This window comes from Epinephelus moara, chromosome 24, assembly GCF_006386435.1.
Source record: "Epinephelus moara isolate mb chromosome 24, YSFRI_EMoa_1.0, whole genome shotgun sequence".
NCBI lineage: Eukaryota > Metazoa > Chordata > Actinopteri > Perciformes > Serranidae > Epinephelus > Epinephelus moara.
Genome location: NC_065529.1, coordinates 42,947,241 through 42,963,825, shown reverse-complemented (window position 1 = coordinate 42,963,825; position 16,585 = coordinate 42,947,241). Strand labels below are relative to the sequence as shown.

At 40.8% G+C, this 16,585-nt stretch overlaps 2 protein-coding genes across 3 annotated transcripts in view; one reads left to right on the top strand and one right to left on the bottom strand.

Annotated features, from left to right (window-relative positions):
• Positions 1 to 4,341: 4,341 nt before the first annotated feature.
• cenpp (centromere protein P) overlaps positions 4,342 to 16,585 on the bottom strand; it is a 132,232-nt gene continuing 119,988 nt past the window's right edge. For both annotated transcript variants that reach the window (XM_050039164.1, XM_050039165.1), the window contains exons 7-9: positions 6,739 to 6,818; positions 6,562 to 6,653; positions 4,342 to 5,102 (exon numbers count right to left, since the gene is read on the bottom strand). In XM_050039164.1, coding sequence (XP_049895121.1) covers positions 4,972 to 5,102; positions 6,562 to 6,653; positions 6,739 to 6,818 — 303 coding nt within the window. In that variant the 3' untranslated portion in view covers positions 4,342 to 4,971. The remainder of the gene's footprint in view (positions 5,103 to 6,561; positions 6,654 to 6,738; positions 6,819 to 16,585) is intronic.
• ecm2 (extracellular matrix protein 2, female organ and adipocyte specific) overlaps positions 12,499 to 16,585 on the top strand; it is a 32,900-nt gene continuing 28,813 nt past the window's right edge. Inside the window, exon 1 of the mRNA XM_050039160.1 lies at positions 12,499 to 12,722. The gene's annotated coding sequence lies outside the window, so the exon portion shown is untranslated. The remainder of the gene's footprint in view (positions 12,723 to 16,585) is intronic.

The window sequence follows — 16,585 nt, the reverse complement described above, 5'->3', positions numbered from 1 at the left end:
ACCACTCAACCACCAGATGTGTGAGTGACTTCCAGATATTTCTGTTACTGATCCAAGACTTTTTTTTGTGTTGCTGTGGCGACCAACTTCTCGCTACTGTCAGGAGGTGAACCCCAACATCACAGTTCCGTTCTGTCATAATTCATATTTATGAGACAGAGTTCGGACTAACCCCTCCGACAGGACTCTTTTTGTGGTTGTCATGGCAACAGCATAACTGTTCTCATTCTCCGTGGCAACACTGCTGACAATAAAGCTCTGAGAAGAGGAAAGAAGAGAGGAGAATGAAAATGATGCAGAGTAATGCAGGTCGTGGGCGTAGATGTACGTATGATGTCATTTCCTGAATGTAGGCGGGGCCTCAGGTAGAGTCGGCACCGAGGCGAAGCCAATATGTTTGTCCAGGTTGAACTGGTGTTCTCTTAAGCGTCACTATGGTAACAGAAACACTGGTTACCATAGTTACAGCCACAGAGGAGGGTCTGTGTGAGTCTCAGTTCTCTGCTGGACTCAGAGGAGGTTTTCAGTCCAACTCTTCACACTGATCATCTCATAACTATTTAATTAACAAGAGCAGGTGATGCAGCGTTTGGTTGTATTGAAAACCTTCATGAACCAGAACTGAGAGGTGACAGCGAGCGATGCTTATCCTCATCGTTTGTTTTGTTTGACTCCTGTTCAGTTATTAGCGGCACGTTAACACATTTTCTCATCAGGCATTTTGTGCCGATTGAAGGTCAAATGTCTGTGACTTTTTCTTTATCAGGGACGAGAGCGGAGTGTCGGTAAAGGGTCAGTTTACCCAAATAAAACTGTTTATCCTCTTCTCAGCCACAGTAATTTACAGATTACACTAGATACAGTTTTTTTTTGGAGGGGGGTAGTTGTAATAAAAATAAGAAAAAGAAATTCATAACACATCTTTTTGAATTTAACTTACTTATCTAACAAACCTGGACAAATGAAAGACAAAAAAAATCGATCTGTATGGAGAAGTTCAACTGAAAGAGAAAAACCACACATTAGCCACTTTATTAGGTACACCTGTACAATAGAATGCAATCCATTACACGACAGTACGATCTTAAATTTTGTCCATATCAAAGTTTAAATGTTAATTTTCTGTTGATACTGTCAGAGAGAGGTTTTATTATACTGACAGGTATTTCTAATATTTCGTCCACCCCATTCACAAACATGAGGGGGGCAGATCTTATTATAATTCAGTCCAGTACACCAACACCACCATCTAACACCTCAGTAATTACTTTATAGTTAAATTAGCACTTGAACATTATGAGATTGCTCAGGGTAACACAGTGACCGGGCCGTTGTATTGGATTGCACTAGCTTATACAGTTGTAGTCTTCTTAGTACTGTGTGTTTATATTTAGGTATTTTGGGTGAACTGACCCTTTAAGGTCCAGCTGGGACCTCTGACCATGTTGCTCTTGTAGGGTTCTTAAAACATTTTTGTCCAGCTGCCTTTTTCTGTTCTGACATAAAACCTCCTTTTGTGTTGAAAAGAAAAAGCACATTATTTTAACCTTTACTGTTGTCAGAACAACGTTCATCGTGTTTTGTTAGAAGCATTTTAGTAGTGGTCTAACTGGGAATCCCCACTGGAGGTGAGACATAAGCGAGACGCGAGTGGAGTGTAAGCGTTCTGTTACCAAATCCACACTGACTAGTCTTGCGCTAACCTGCTTTCACCTGGCTGACTGACAGCAGAAGTTTACTGAAGCTGAAAGACAGACTGGGAGCTCATCGATTAAAGGATGTTTGTGTGATTTTAACAACTACATGTGCAGATTACCCTTCACTAATGTGACACAGATAGACTTGAAGCGTAACAAATGCGGAGGATCAATGTGGATTGATAAATTTAACAAATAATGGACCTAAAAAAAGCCTTTAAAAAGCTTTCAGTGGGGATTGGCCCTAACACTCCAGATACGTAGCTTTGTAAAGGTACGGTTACATTATACTTCGAATATCTGCTCCATCTCCTCTTCACAGTTGAAACTCAAACCATCAAATCAGCCAGGAGATTGCTGCTTGGTGCGGACTCACAGGTCAGAGTTCACCATTGACCTGTGATTTCACACCGTCGGCTGATAGAAACACTGATGCAGTGTGTCATCACGCTACCAGACTTCACTGAACAGAAGACTAATGTGACCGTACACTCGCAGAGCAGGAAGCAGAGCCAGAACAGAGGATTTTGAAGTGAAGCTTTCTGTCTCTTCAGTTTGATCTACTGTAGATCAATCTGACCCACCAGAGCAAAGGCTGCTGGGTAACAGAGAGCGGTCCTCGTCAGACAGGCCGAGCTTCATGCTGTTGCTCCGCTGGTTTTTGTGCCATAAGTGGCTTGTTGTGTGTTTGTCAATGTGCCTAAATGTTGTGGTAGGACTGGAGGGTGGTGGTGGTGTGTGTGTGTGTGTGTGTGTGTGTGTGTGCGTGTGTGTGTTGAGAAACTCACTTTGTTACAGGCTGCGTTCACAGCTGAGATCTGAGACTGATCTGCTGTGATTTGTCTCGGTCGAGACTGACGGGTCAGTTTTGGAGCCGCTGTGGACGCAGCCGTGAACTCTCAGTACCTCGAACTCCTGACGACCCGATCTGAAGCTCAACAGGGTCGTCTGATGTTTGCAAAACGATGCGTTCAGGAGTCGCTGGGAGGTTTCTGAGGACAGGGCGGTGATGTCACCAGGAATTGAAACTTGTACCCGGCTCTTTGTTTCCATCATCAGACGAGTGTTGACTTCATTTTGAGGACTTAAGTCCAGATGCTGTTTGTGTTCGGATTATCTCGGGTCTTTGTGTCGTCAGGTCCAAACCTGTTGTTTCCTCTCCTGGTGATGTCATCGTCCTCTTTAACCAACAGCGCTCACGGAGGCTTCAGATAAACTGGTAACACTTGACTTCATTTGCTGTTTACAGTGTCCACTCTCAAACCTTCACCACCTCCATCGGCCAATCAAACGTCTGAAACAAATCACACTACAAGACTGAAACTTCAGACGACAGTAAATCCCTCACACTCCGCTCTGATCTCCAAACATCAGGCAGAAGTTGATGAATGCCGTGTTTATCAGCAGCAAGTAAACATCTCTGTGACGTGAGTAAATCACGTCCACCCAGTTATCAGCAGGGTCACATGGTCAACGACTCTGTTATATCCAAACACTAGAGAGATTAAAAAAAGACAGATTTTAGTCTGTCAATCAGATTTCCCTTCAATTTGTTACTCCGGACCTTGATTTGACCATTAGCCAATCATGTCACCCCCTTTTTTGACTGACACCTTGGATGCCTGGTTGTCTGGGAGACGGAGGAGTCAAAAGGCTGGAGAGTGGACAGCAGTGAACTGAACCAACCACTGATCGTTCTAACTGTTGAACTAAAGATGCAACAGGCAGCACGGCAGGAAAGCAGAGGCTCATGGGAGTTAAGAGGGAGGACGGTGGGATATTGTCTCTGAGTGAGACAAAGATTTGATGTCACCATGACTTCATGTTTTTTTTTTGTTTTTTTTTTTACTTCTAAAATTTACAAACGTAACACCAAAACATCCAATCAACTTCAACTTCATCTGAACAGATGATTTTCATAATATTGTCGGTGTGATCATAGTAGCCGCAGTTTGTGTCTCAACACGTTCTCAGATTTATGAGGGTTTTATCAGACAGCTCAGGAAGGTTGTATGACTGCAGCATGAAAATACAGTGTTGACAATGCAACACTATAACCGTTAATTTAGCGTTCAGTTATGTTAAAAGACCTGGCCGACATTTCAGCACGTCATCAGTGTTGGTCCTTATTGGCTTTCAAAATTGGCCAACATGCTTTTTCTTATTTTGAGCAATGAATAACATCACATACATTGAAAAGTATACAATTTCATGTCTCCATCTGCTGGTGGGCCTTCATGATACGAGTCTGCATGCATAATATGATGTTAATTCACTACAGAAGAGACGTGATGATCACTGAAATTAGGTGGGGAAAAAAATATATCGGCATTGGTATCGCTTATTGGTCAAATGAGTTGTTACATATTGGCACAACAGATATCGGCAAAAAATCCAATATCCAATATTGTGGAGCTATCAACTATATAATACACTCTTTATCAGGAGATAAAGTGTGTTAGTTGTCGAACGTTTAAGTCAAGATGGATGAGATGGATGTGTGATGAGGTCAAAAGCTCCAGAACAGGAGAGGAAATGGACTCTGAGTTGAGATTGCTTCGTCGTATTGGTTCATGTTGTTTAAGGTGGATAAAGATATGTCATTTTTTGCTACCATCTTTCTGTAGATTAGGTTGTAAGATGCAAAAAAAAGTAAAAAAAAAACCAACAACAACATTTTTATCATGCAGCAATAGAATATTTTTTCATCTGGGTAGAGAACCTTGAAGAATTTTGGAAGAAGTGTTGTTGGGTGGAGATTCAATTGTTGATATTAAAAAGGTGAGAGACACAAACTGGGGCTCAATAAAACATAGAGCTGACACATTTTAAAATAAATGCCTTTAAGATTAGGTTTAAGTTTACAGAGGAAACAAACTTTGTCCTCACTCTGAGATGAAGCCCTGACAGGTGAGCAGCAGTCTGATTGGTCCGCTGCCTCTGCCTCCGCCTGCTGCCTGAGCGTCAGCCTGCAGAAACATCACAGCACTGTGATACCTACAGACTTATAATAACTGCGTGTGTGTAAATAGCTGAGAGAAAAAAAACTTATTTGACAATACAAAGGCGACACTGCTGTCTTGCATTTTGTATTTAAATTATTTATTTTTGTAGATTTTGACCAATGAGCTCTGCTGTTACATGCGTCACAGCCGTGCTCTTTCTATTGAATAAAGATTTCTAAGAGACTAAACTGTCACTGTGTGTGTGTCAGTTATTGGACATGTTAGAATATAAAAGCTTTATGTGGGTATAACAGAGATGAAGATGTGAGTTATGTGTCCTGAGAGAGGCTGACCGCCATGATGACGGCCTCCATGGTGGCTTCAGGTCCCAGAATCCTCAGCAGGCTCTGAAAGGCTTCAGTAGCGCCGCCTACAGCCTGAGAGGGAAACAACTGCAGCGCTGCAGAGACACAAAGAGGAACGACAAAGTGAATATCCTCTCACCTCTGTGTTGAAGTAAATTAACTTTAATTAAATTGTGAAATTAATTTAAAGTCTTGGTAACACTTTCTGCAATTTCCAAATAATGTGGTAACATCCACAGAGTTTGCTGGCTGGTACTTATGAAGGGAAAATGGAGACTGAGGCCAATTTGTACACTTTTCAATTATTTAATTCTAAATAATTGCTTGAAGAGCTGCAATAATAAGTCAGTTTGACAGAAAGTAATTCTGCAACTATTCTGATAATCGATTGATTGTTTTAGTTTTAGTCAAGCAAAGAAAATGCCAAAAGATATGCAAGGTCCAGATTCTCAAATGTGAGGATTTGATTTTTTGTGATGTTTAAAAGTAAAAAAAATCTTGGGGATTTGAACTGTTAATCGAATAAAGTCTAAAGGTATTACCTAGGATTGTAGGAAATTATGATATATTATTATGATTGCCATTCTAAAGAGAAATAGGATTAACTGAAAAATAAAAAATAAATATTTACAGTGCTGATTAAGCCTATCACTGCAAGGAAAAGATCTGTATTTCTTTGTATAGCAGAGTCGTGGTGACTGGTGTCTGTGGCGGCTTTCTTGCACTGACACACCATAAGGGATGCATTGCACATCAATCAGCCGAAGCTAAAGGGGGGCAGAAGGGTGAAGAGCCTGTATGGATGGAGCAGCAGCTGGGAGTATGGCAGACGCTATAGCGAAAAATTACCAAAAATTGTCCATGAAAGTTTCCGGTGTGGATTCTCCAGATAAAAAAAAAAGAAACTTGACTTTCAGAGGACGGATTAAAATTAGAAAAGAATAAAAAGACTTGAAGAAAATGCAGAGTTTGCATGTTCTCCATTATCAGACTGTTTGTTCTGTCTGTCTGCTCATGTCATGCAGTTCTCACGCTCTCTGTCTGTCTCTCCCCGACCAAACAAACTTCACCAAAACTTCACTTCCCGCTTGTTACTCAGGGGATTGCTGGGCTGAAAATAAATACATAAATAAATAAAACTGGGCCAAAAGTTTTACAGTATTATAACCACAGAAAACAAGCAAGGCTGAACCAAAGTGATGTGTTAGTCTCTCTCTCCTCCGCTCCATTCGATACCACGGACAGCTGGGACAAAACAGCGTTACGAGTAAGTTATGAGTAACTTACAAAAACACTGTGTGCAGTGGTCCACCATCAACCTCATCCTCCCCTCTGTCACTTACTCACACACACAGTTATATTAATTACATTTGGGGGATGCCGACGTGAAACTATGAATTAAATTTAATATTAATTTAATACCAAGGTTAATAATATGAATTCATATGACACCACCACTTAAACCAAACCTACCTCACAGTAAACAGTCTGTGTGTCATTCAGTGCTGATAATGTTTCTGTTTATCTAAACTGTCTGACAGTTGGACATCTCACCTGTATCAGGGATCTTTGTCAGCAGCTCGATCTTTGGGGTAACCGCACCCTCTCTGGACACCTCGACTGACCAGTGAATGAACAAGACGCAGCTGTACACGAAAACACAGAGAGGTCAGCAGAGGTGTCGGCTCAGGACTGAGTGTTACTGTACTCCATCAGTTTGAGTGTATTTACCCAGGGAGCTCCGGGTGGTTCAGGGTCATGACCTCTGACCTGCAGCCTGCAGGAAGAGAGATGACAGACGGGTACTTCTCCTGCAGAGAGATAAACAGATAAACACACAGACTTATATTATGTTTAGATTATGCTGGACTGATAACTACTGGTTATTTTGGCAAACATAAGTAAGACATTAGTTTTCTTTTTAAAGAATGGGTTTTTCAGTAGAATTATTTTCTATTTGATGAAATGTTATGTAAAAAAATTAATTATTAATTTGCTTATTTTTGCTCAAGAGGATTTCTGACTTTAATTTAAAAACAAATTGTTTGTAATGTCCCTTTACTTCTGGGCAAATTACCAGGTAAGTACTCGTTATTTCCTGGCATGTACAAACTTGGTGAAATGATGTCCATTACTGCTGTTTTCCACCATTTTCAAAGCTGTCTCAGTCGGCCTGTGGGGGGCGCTACAGCATCTGTTTATTAACCTGAACACTGGGCCTCATTCATCACAAGTACACAAGTTTGTACACGGAGACAAAACATCAAACTGTACATGAGAGTCGAGAGAAAACAGGAGGGAATATTTTGAGTGTGACGTTGTTTTGTTGCTTCATTGACTCTGCAGATAAAATGTTGATAAATGAGCGCTGCTTCAGTTCAAGTGAAAACTTTTCCATCTCTAATTTTCATCAAGAAACAGAAGCGAATGTTTGTGAGCTTTGTGACTCATGAAAACGTTCTGCAGGGAATAACTCATTTGAGTTTATTGACTTCACAAACGAGATCCTGTGGTGAAATGTGATCTGATAATAAACTGTTAATTTGATTTATACAACAGCTTCAACTCTCTCCGTCTCTCCAAAAGGTGAAGGGTGTGTCCAGGTGACTCAATCTAGAGGTATTTGCAGCTGTGTGTGTGTGTGTGTGTGTGTGTTGTCTGTAATCAGAAGGTTTCTACACCCTGAACCAGTCCAGATCAGATCAGGAACTGCTCTTTAATGTACTCTGCTGTGTTTTCACTGAACAGATTGTCACAGTTTGAGCCTCTCATGCTGTCAGTGCTTGTTTGTTCTGCTCATAAGTACTAATTTGGATTATTTTTGCTGACTTTCTGTCCGTTCATTTTTGTCTTTATTTAGCACCTGTTTAACTGTCCTTCTCACTCATGCAGTCTCCTTTTCCCCACAGAAACTCAGCTGTAAGTCTGATTTCTCATTTTGTCAAATTAACAAAGTATAAAGCTGTGATGAAACCACAAAAAATGAAACAGGCGGCTATAAAATATGAAAATCTACAGTTATAATCACTCAAACTATTATTATTGAACAGTTCTAGGTTGTAAAACATTGTTTCGCCATCTCTATAAACAAATACAGAAGCTAAAATGCAAGAAATAACGCTAAAATCTGATCTATTTACAGGAAAAGTGTTTTATACCAACTTGTTTTTGTGTCTTAAAAGTTGACGTATGCCTGTAAATCACCAAACATATTAATAATTCACATAAAGGCTCTGCAAAGAGTCGTCAAGTCTGCAGAAAAAAAAATCACTGGCTGTCCCCTGCTCCCCCTGGAAGAACTTGCCACTTCACGCTACGTCAGCAGAGCAAAAAACATCATTAAAGAGCCCTCTCACCCTGGTCACCAACTCTTTGAACTGTTGCCACCTGGCAGACACTACAGAGAAACAAACATGAACCACCAGACTCAGAGACAGTTTCTCTCCCACAGCCATCAGCACACTAAATAAAACAAATAAATAATGTTTACCACTGCCATACTGGTGAAGAGAGAGGAGGAGCGCACACCAGGGTTGGAGAGGTGCTGACCATTGACGAAAATATACAAATTTGAAAAAAGATGTCAGGCACACACTCTAAGGCTCGATGCAAAAATGTTTTCTTTTATTCAAGTACCAACATTTCGACTAGACCGTCTTCATCAGGGTATGAAACGTTGGTACGTGAATAAAAGAAAACATTTTTGCATCGAGTCTTAGAGTGTGCGCCTGACATACTGCCATCCAATTGGCACCTGCTGAACTTTAAATACCTTTATACTTATTCATTTATTGCATTTGTATCTCTCACCGAACGCCCTATGTCTTTTGTTTTATGGTTTTTCTTGTAATTTCGTTGTATTCCTATGCAATGACAATAAAGACTTTCTATTCTATTTTAAGTTCACAGTGTTTTATGGTCTACAGACATAAATGAGATACAGTGTGAAAGCCCCACATCAGCTCTTTCAGCTGGTTCTCTCAGCTTGTCTCTACAGGACTTTTAAATAAAGTTATGTTAATGTGAATAAAATATGAATAGTTGAACTTACTTTGGCAGTAGACAGATAACAGGATCTGCTTTGAGAAACTGACAAATATATATTCAGCTGGAACAATGTGACCAGTGGGCTCATTGCAATATTAATTTGATGTCATGAATATTTGTTTTATTCACCTGCAAGTTAATTAATTACAGTCACAAAAGACTGAGATGGTTCTTTCTAGATGTCTGTTGTGCTTTTACAGTAAGAAAAGGAAAAGGTGTTTGTGAGGTAACACTGTTAAATACATGCAGCTCTTCAGAAACGCAGACAAGCCACGACAGAATAAATTAGTCAGTCTGATGAACCTGCAGAGTCTTGCTCTCATAAAGTCTCCTTGTTCTGATCATACAAGTCGGCTCAGTGCTGGTGATATAAAGTTAACTAAATATATTTAAGTGTCTGGATTTAAATTCACTGAGCAGCACATGTAAAACTAAAATCACCTCCTCATGGGAAAAGTGATGATGTCATCCTGGTCTGTGGTGAGTAGCAGAAGAAGAAAACTTCCTGTCGCCTCTAATGCTCTCTGCGATCGCTCATGTTAAAAGCCAGACAGTTATTAAAGTGGATTAATGATGATGTTGGACACGACTTAGCTTTCATCAGCCTAGCATGGACTTTGTTAGCTTCGGTTGTTAGTTAGCATTACGTTGAGCTTTATGAAAAAATTAGCCTGTGAACATGCCAAAGGATTAGTGGGAGATGAGAAGTCCTTTGGGTGTCCATCTAATTAGCTGTTAAGATATTTTAATGTGGAGCAAAGTGGTGGAAAATCACTTCTCTGTTTACCAGCAGTTAGTTGAGACTTTAAGAACATCAACATTCATAGGATTCAAACACCTCGTACACACAGACAACAGGACAGTGATGTATCTGGGACTGAAATGTGGATTAATAGAAAAATCATCAGCAAATATTTTGATAATAGATTAACTGTTGCAGTCATTTTGCAAGCAATAATAAATAAAGATGTCAATAATTGTCTGGTTGCATCTTCTCCAATGTGACGATTTGCTGCTTTGGGATTTTGGACTGTTGATTAAATGCAACAGCACATTTAGAGAGCTCCGGGAAGTTTTGATGATCGTTTAATTATTGTTGCTGTATGTTTCTGACATTTCATGAATTAAATGATGAACCGATGAACCTAAAAAATGAAAACAATCTGGGTGTGAGCCATCATGAGTTGACACATGATGCATTTGTCGCTCCTCGTAATTCATCACCATTTTGTGCCATCACTGTGGGAAGAATTCCATGATGAGATTTTTTTTGTGGTCAAAAGGTTTTGTTACATTTGAGGACTCTATGTAGTGTATACAAGTTACACTTTCACTCAAAACACTATGGCAAACACATAAAGTGCACTAACAGGGAGTTGTGTCAGACTAAAGCAAACTTTTTTCAAATTGGTATCTTTCATTCCATTAAAGGTAGGATCTGGAGGATTTTCAAACAAAACAAAATATAGACATATACAAATGAAATCCTGCTTAATCATCACCTATGGGCTTCTACTCATGTGTGGTGGTGACTCTGTTTGCAGAGCTCCTGCCCTTTAACTGTATTTTGATGTTTTTGTGAGCTCGGACCGCTTCTGGGCGGAGATTTCCCCAGCCAATGAGAGAGCGCAGGTGCCGTGCCCGAGCGTGTCCGAGCGTGCACCAGCGCGAGCCTTGCCTGAACCTCTTCTGTGAAGCCTTCTTCCATACCTCCGGGCTCCGTACACCCCGGAAAGTTGAGCCTGATAGGAGGGGCCAAATTTGAATGTGTGTTTACAAACAGCAACTGGAAAATCCTCCAGACCCTACCTTTAACAGGGATTTCTGAGATTTAAAGGTCTATTGTGTGGGATTTAGTGGCATCTAGAGGTGAGGTTACAGATTGCAACCAACTAAAGCTTTTCCTGTGTTTTTGGCATGTAGAAGAACTATGGTGGCTGATGTAAAAGCACAAATTGGCCCTATCCAGAGCCAGTGTTTGATTTATCTGTCTGGGCTGCTGTAAAAAACAACATGATGTACTCTTTATGTAGATATAAATGGCTCATTCTCAGGTGACCAAAACACAATGTTTCTTATTTACAGGTGATTATAAACTAAAGAAAACATACTTATAAATATTATATACCATTTCTCCCAATAGATGCCCCTAAACCCTACACACTGGACCTTTAAATGACATATTTGTAATAGTTAAAAAGGAGATGCAACTAAAGAGACGACGTATCACTCCGTTGAAGTTGTTGGAACAACAGAAACACTCTGACTGTACAGCAGTGATACAGAGAGTGGTGGACCTTCGTCTAGAGTGTGGGGAGTATTTCCTAATTTGCTGCGAGGGTCCTAAGGACAGAGGGATGTCGTATGCTGTAAAGCCCTCTGAGGCCAATTGTGATTTGTGACATTGGGCTTTATAAATAACATTGATTGATTGATTGAAAAGTGTTCACGAGTGTTGAACACTCCTGACGAAGGTCCAGTAGGACCGAAATGTTAATGTTATGAATAAATTGGGAAGCTGAGCAAGAGCACTGTGTGGGATTTTCCAACGCACCTCCATCTGCGACAGTTGGATGTGCGAATATCTTTTTTCAAACAGTTTTATTCTTGAAATTAAACTTGAACTATTAACAAATTCCAACTTTAACTTTATTGTAATTTATCCCTGTAAAATACTGTATCCTTACTGGGGCTGAGGTAAAATAAAAAACAGCTGCCCATCATCACAATGGACCTTCTGGAAATAATTTCTATTAATTAAACATTTACAAGTCTATATATGAGTCCACTCTGTTTCACTGTACCAGAGGTTTGAAATTAAGAAAGGTGGTAAAATGATCACTTACGTTTTTGTACTAGCTCATTTTTTATGACAGCCATTGTTATGTTGTGGTGATGTTACGGTTTTGTTTTAATTCTTTTACAAAGGCAGAGTTAAGTAAAGTACCAGCTTTGTGACTTACTTACTTTCTCCTCTTCATCCCTTCAGCTTTGTGAGTGGATAATTATACTGTGTTGAGTTCTCTCTTTAACTATTTCATGCCGACTCTTTCCATCATATTCACTCATATTATAATCCAGCTGAGTTTTACTGTCCTTTACTTCAGGACTATTCCCAGTTGACATTGAGGTGGGATGTTTGGTTTTGTGTGACCTCTGACCTCCTTCACCCCTCTGTCACCTCCCTCTGAATGTTCCCTTTATCTCCACCACAGAACTGAACCAGCCTTCATGTTTCATACTCAGTAACCCTCCTCCTGTTTTTGTACTTCTTATTATGCAACGTGAGAATATTTAACGCCTGGCGGTGTGTGTTACTGTCATTCTCCGATAGCCTGCAGCATGTTGGCAGTGTCCTCCCAGAGACAGGAAGACAGACCTGTCTCCCTCTCCCTCTGTCTGTTTATTACACTCCCTCACTCTCTCTTTTTTTGTCCCAGCTGCAGTACAAATCCTGGCTTTCCCTCACAGCTCTATTAGCCTGCTCTGCTCCACACAACTGCTCCACGATCTGAGACACACTGAGAAACAAAACACACACACACAGCTTCATCACACAGTGACACACACACACACACACCTCTCCTGGAGCTCCTGCAGAACCAGAGGAGGAGAAAAGAGGGTGGAAGAATTTGGCCTCAAGTCCTGCAGCCGCCTTCAAACTGCTGGTAAAGTAGAGTTAATATCTGTCTGTCTGTCTGTCTATCTGCTCAGCTCCTCCCCTCTGTGTCTGTCTGTCTTGCGATGGTTTGTAAACATTTGTTTCAGTTGCTGTGGCTAATCCTCTTCTTCACAGGTCCAACAGAAAAGAAAAAGCTTGTGCTCATGCCTTACAGGATCTTAAAACCTGATAAGGACTCGATTAAATTGTGGTCATGACCTGAACCGGAATGGACCACGTACACGTCAGTGCTCTTCCTGGTTTTGATGCAGCACTCCCCAACTTTCCCCTCAGCTCACTGATGATGTTCTGCGGTATTTAAAAACAGCAACAATGAGCTCATGGAGAACGGGAAACATCACAATCGACAGAAAGGCAATGAGGACATTTAAAGATTTGGGGAGTGCTATACCTAAATCACTTAGACCGTCCTCAGCTAAACTTTACTGAGATTGTTGCATTTTCTTTTTATCAGTTTGTACTCCGTGAATATGATGAGATTGTTGAGTCAGATTCATGGTGTCGAAAAGTTCTGCGCGAGAGCAACTGAGACCCGAAGCTGGACCACACCCGAGGCTACGTTCACATTACAGGGCTTAATGCTTAATTCAGATTATTTCCCCAGATCAGATCTTTCTGCCTCGACTGTTCACATTTACGTTTGAAGTAACCTATATCTGACATCAGTGTGAACGGATCTCCGCCCTGAAAAGCCTCACATGCAGCCAATATCCTAACACACATACGTGTTGGAACAGTAAAAACACATTTGTAAAACAGGCATTTTGGGGAAAAAGTAATGACATGGTTATGCAAGCTTCATCTCCTGAATGACTGCCATAGTAGGAAGGTCTGATGATGTCATTCTGCATAATAATTAGCCATGTGCTTCTGTTTGAAAGAGTGTTTAGCGTATTCTTGGAGAAAAGGCCCTTTGTAGCAATAGGCATCTGTTTTCAGGTTTGTTTTGGCTTTCGGTGCACTCGCTCTATAAGCGGCCATTGCTGGTAGTTCTGTGAAGAGAGAAGAGCTACTGGGAGAGGAGCCAGGAGTCGTGGGCCGCATTGTGGAGAGTTTCACAAAGGTAACTCGTGAAACTCTAACCTGAAGATGTCCAGGGCATCATTTCAATATCTCTGGTGTCACGGCATGTAGGCAAGCTGTCTCCGTCAGAGAGCGTCTAGTAGTCGGGCTCCACTGACTGGGGACTGAGGAAGCCTGTCGCAGCAGTGCTACAACAGTCTTCTGTACGTTCTCACAGCTGTCGCAAGGTGATCAGATATATATCGGATTTAGGACCTATTATGATAGTGGCCCAGATCTGATTGGAAAAATTGGATGTCTGCGTCCAAACTACTCTGAAAAAAAAAACAGATCTGTGTCATGTGACAGCTTTCTAAATTGCCTTTTATTTCAAAGATCTTAGAAAAAGTCGTTGCTAACCAACTAGTCCCTGCCCTAAATAAGCATTGTATTTATGACAAATTTCAATCTGGTTACCGTCAGCAGCATTCCACTGAGACAGCACTTCTTAGAGTGTCTAATGACATCACGATGGCCTCTGACACTGGTAAATGTACCATCCTAATGCTGCTTGATCTTAGCGCATTTAACTACCTGAGTATCTGTCTGACCTGCTGCATGTATATGTTCCCAGTAGGACACTTAGGTCGGCTGATCACGGCCTGTTGGCAGTTCTTCACACTAGGCTTAGAACTAGAGGTGACCGGGCCTTTGAGTCCATTGCACCCAGACTGTGGAACGCCCTCCCACAGAATTTGAGAGCCGCAGCATCGGTTGATATCTTTAAGAAGCATCTTAAAACCTATCTGTATAGGCAGGCATTCTTTAACTTGTCTTAAGTGATTTAGTTTTGCAACAACTGTTTCATTTTTGTGTCTCTGTATGTGACCTGTGACCTGTATGTTTGTATGTATGTCTTGTTTGTATTTTAATCCTGTGAAGCACTTTGTGAGTCCTCTCTGTGAAAAGTGCTATATAAATAAATTTTACTTACTTACTTACTTGTAATGTGAGCGTAGCCACGAGACATGACGCGACTGAGTCTGACTGCCAAATCTGAGACACAAACCTGAAACATGACTCAAAGCTTTACAGACAGCAGGCAGAGGGGTCCCAAATCTGTATATTTTGCTCATGTGACTTAGCTGTGATCTTCGTTATTGTTCTTTTGTGCATGCAGGTCAGTTCAGGATGGTGACCAATTCACATTGGAATCTGATATTGACCATCCGAACAAAAAAAAAGTTGTACCTGAGCAATTACTTGGAATTGAGCACTAAAGCTTGCAGTATGGATGTAGCCAAAATGTCCCCTGTTGTGTAGCACAACTCTCTTAGAACATGGTGGCAGTCGGATGTAGCCAGAGGACACAAGTCAAGTCTTTGTCAGTCTGTCTCTGTCGGTGCTGGTTCTCTGAGGTCAGCTTGGCCCTATCAGCCTATTTCCCACTGCAGGAATGTAACGTGTATTCTTTGTCTCTCATTCTTCTTTTGTTTCCACTATTCTCTGCTTGATTTGGGATGAGTTCCTGGAACTAAATTTGGGCTCTGCTCAAGAGGTGATACTAGGTACAAGTTCCAGGTACTTTCTGGGCTTGGCAGCACTATCATGATTGGTTGAGCAGATGTGACTTCACATCACAACAAGACTACTACTACTGCATTTGTATGGAGCAGGACAATCAAACTATAAAGCACTTTGACAGCTGTTATCTATATGTAGATGCTGAATTGTTTATTAGTATGCAGGTTACAGCTCAGTAACCTCCAGTTTTTAGAAGACTCATGACAGACTCGGTGTGAGAAGAAACATGACGTTACAAATGCTGCAGAAACAGAAGCTAAACTGCACACGGCTGCCTGAAACTTAGTATTTTATGATATTTTACAGGCCAAACAATAAATTATAAGAGAGTTTAAATGATAATGAAAGTAACTGTTACTAAACTCTTATTTGCTTTGAAGCAGCTGACAGTGGAGGTGACACTGGGGGAGTTGTAGAGAGAGAACTGTCAAGACAGTTGAAACACCAGTGACAACTACAAATCTGTGTGGAGTCAAACTTTAAGTATTTATTTAGTGAGACGAAAAGGATTATTCATTGGCTAGAAGTGTCGCTTTGCAGCTTTTGTCAATGACAAGTAAAAAGAAACACATGTCTAAAGGAAGTTGGTGGCGTTCAGAAGTCATTTTAACTATTTCCCCAAGTCCAGTTAATAAGTAAAATACTGAGGGAAACAAACAGAATAAAACTTCATATTAAACACTGTCTGTGTTTCTCACAAAAACTGCCTCCAGGTTATTTTTATCCTCAGCTGCTCCTGCTGGAAGTCTCTCCGTCTGAGCCTGCTCATCCAGAAACTGAACTGCTGAATATTTTCCATGTCTCTCCCCTCCCTCCTGTTTTCTTTCCTGTGTCTCACACATAGATCTCTCTCTCGCTCTTTGTCTCATGGTCAGCACTTTCTGGTTTCCTATTGGTTATTGGAGTTAATGTGGGAGGGTCTCAGAGCACGCTGACTGTGTGCTCAGACCTCCAGTCTGTGGAGCTGCAGACTTCAGCTTTGTTTTCATCTAAGAGAAATGATTAATGATTAATGTGAATGATTAAAAGGGTGTGAGCTCATGGATGAGGGAGACATACTTATCATGACGTGTAATGTGTGCGCTGCTGCTCTTTATGGGAGCTGTAGTTTTTGGATGCTAACAAACTATTGTTTGATCTTGTTAAAATCATGAAGGGTTTGGATTCTGTTTTACATACTTGACTTTAAATTTGTTATCCTGTCAAAATTTTTGTCTCACTACGCATCACTTTATTTCCCCTCATCACCCCGCTGTGTTTGAG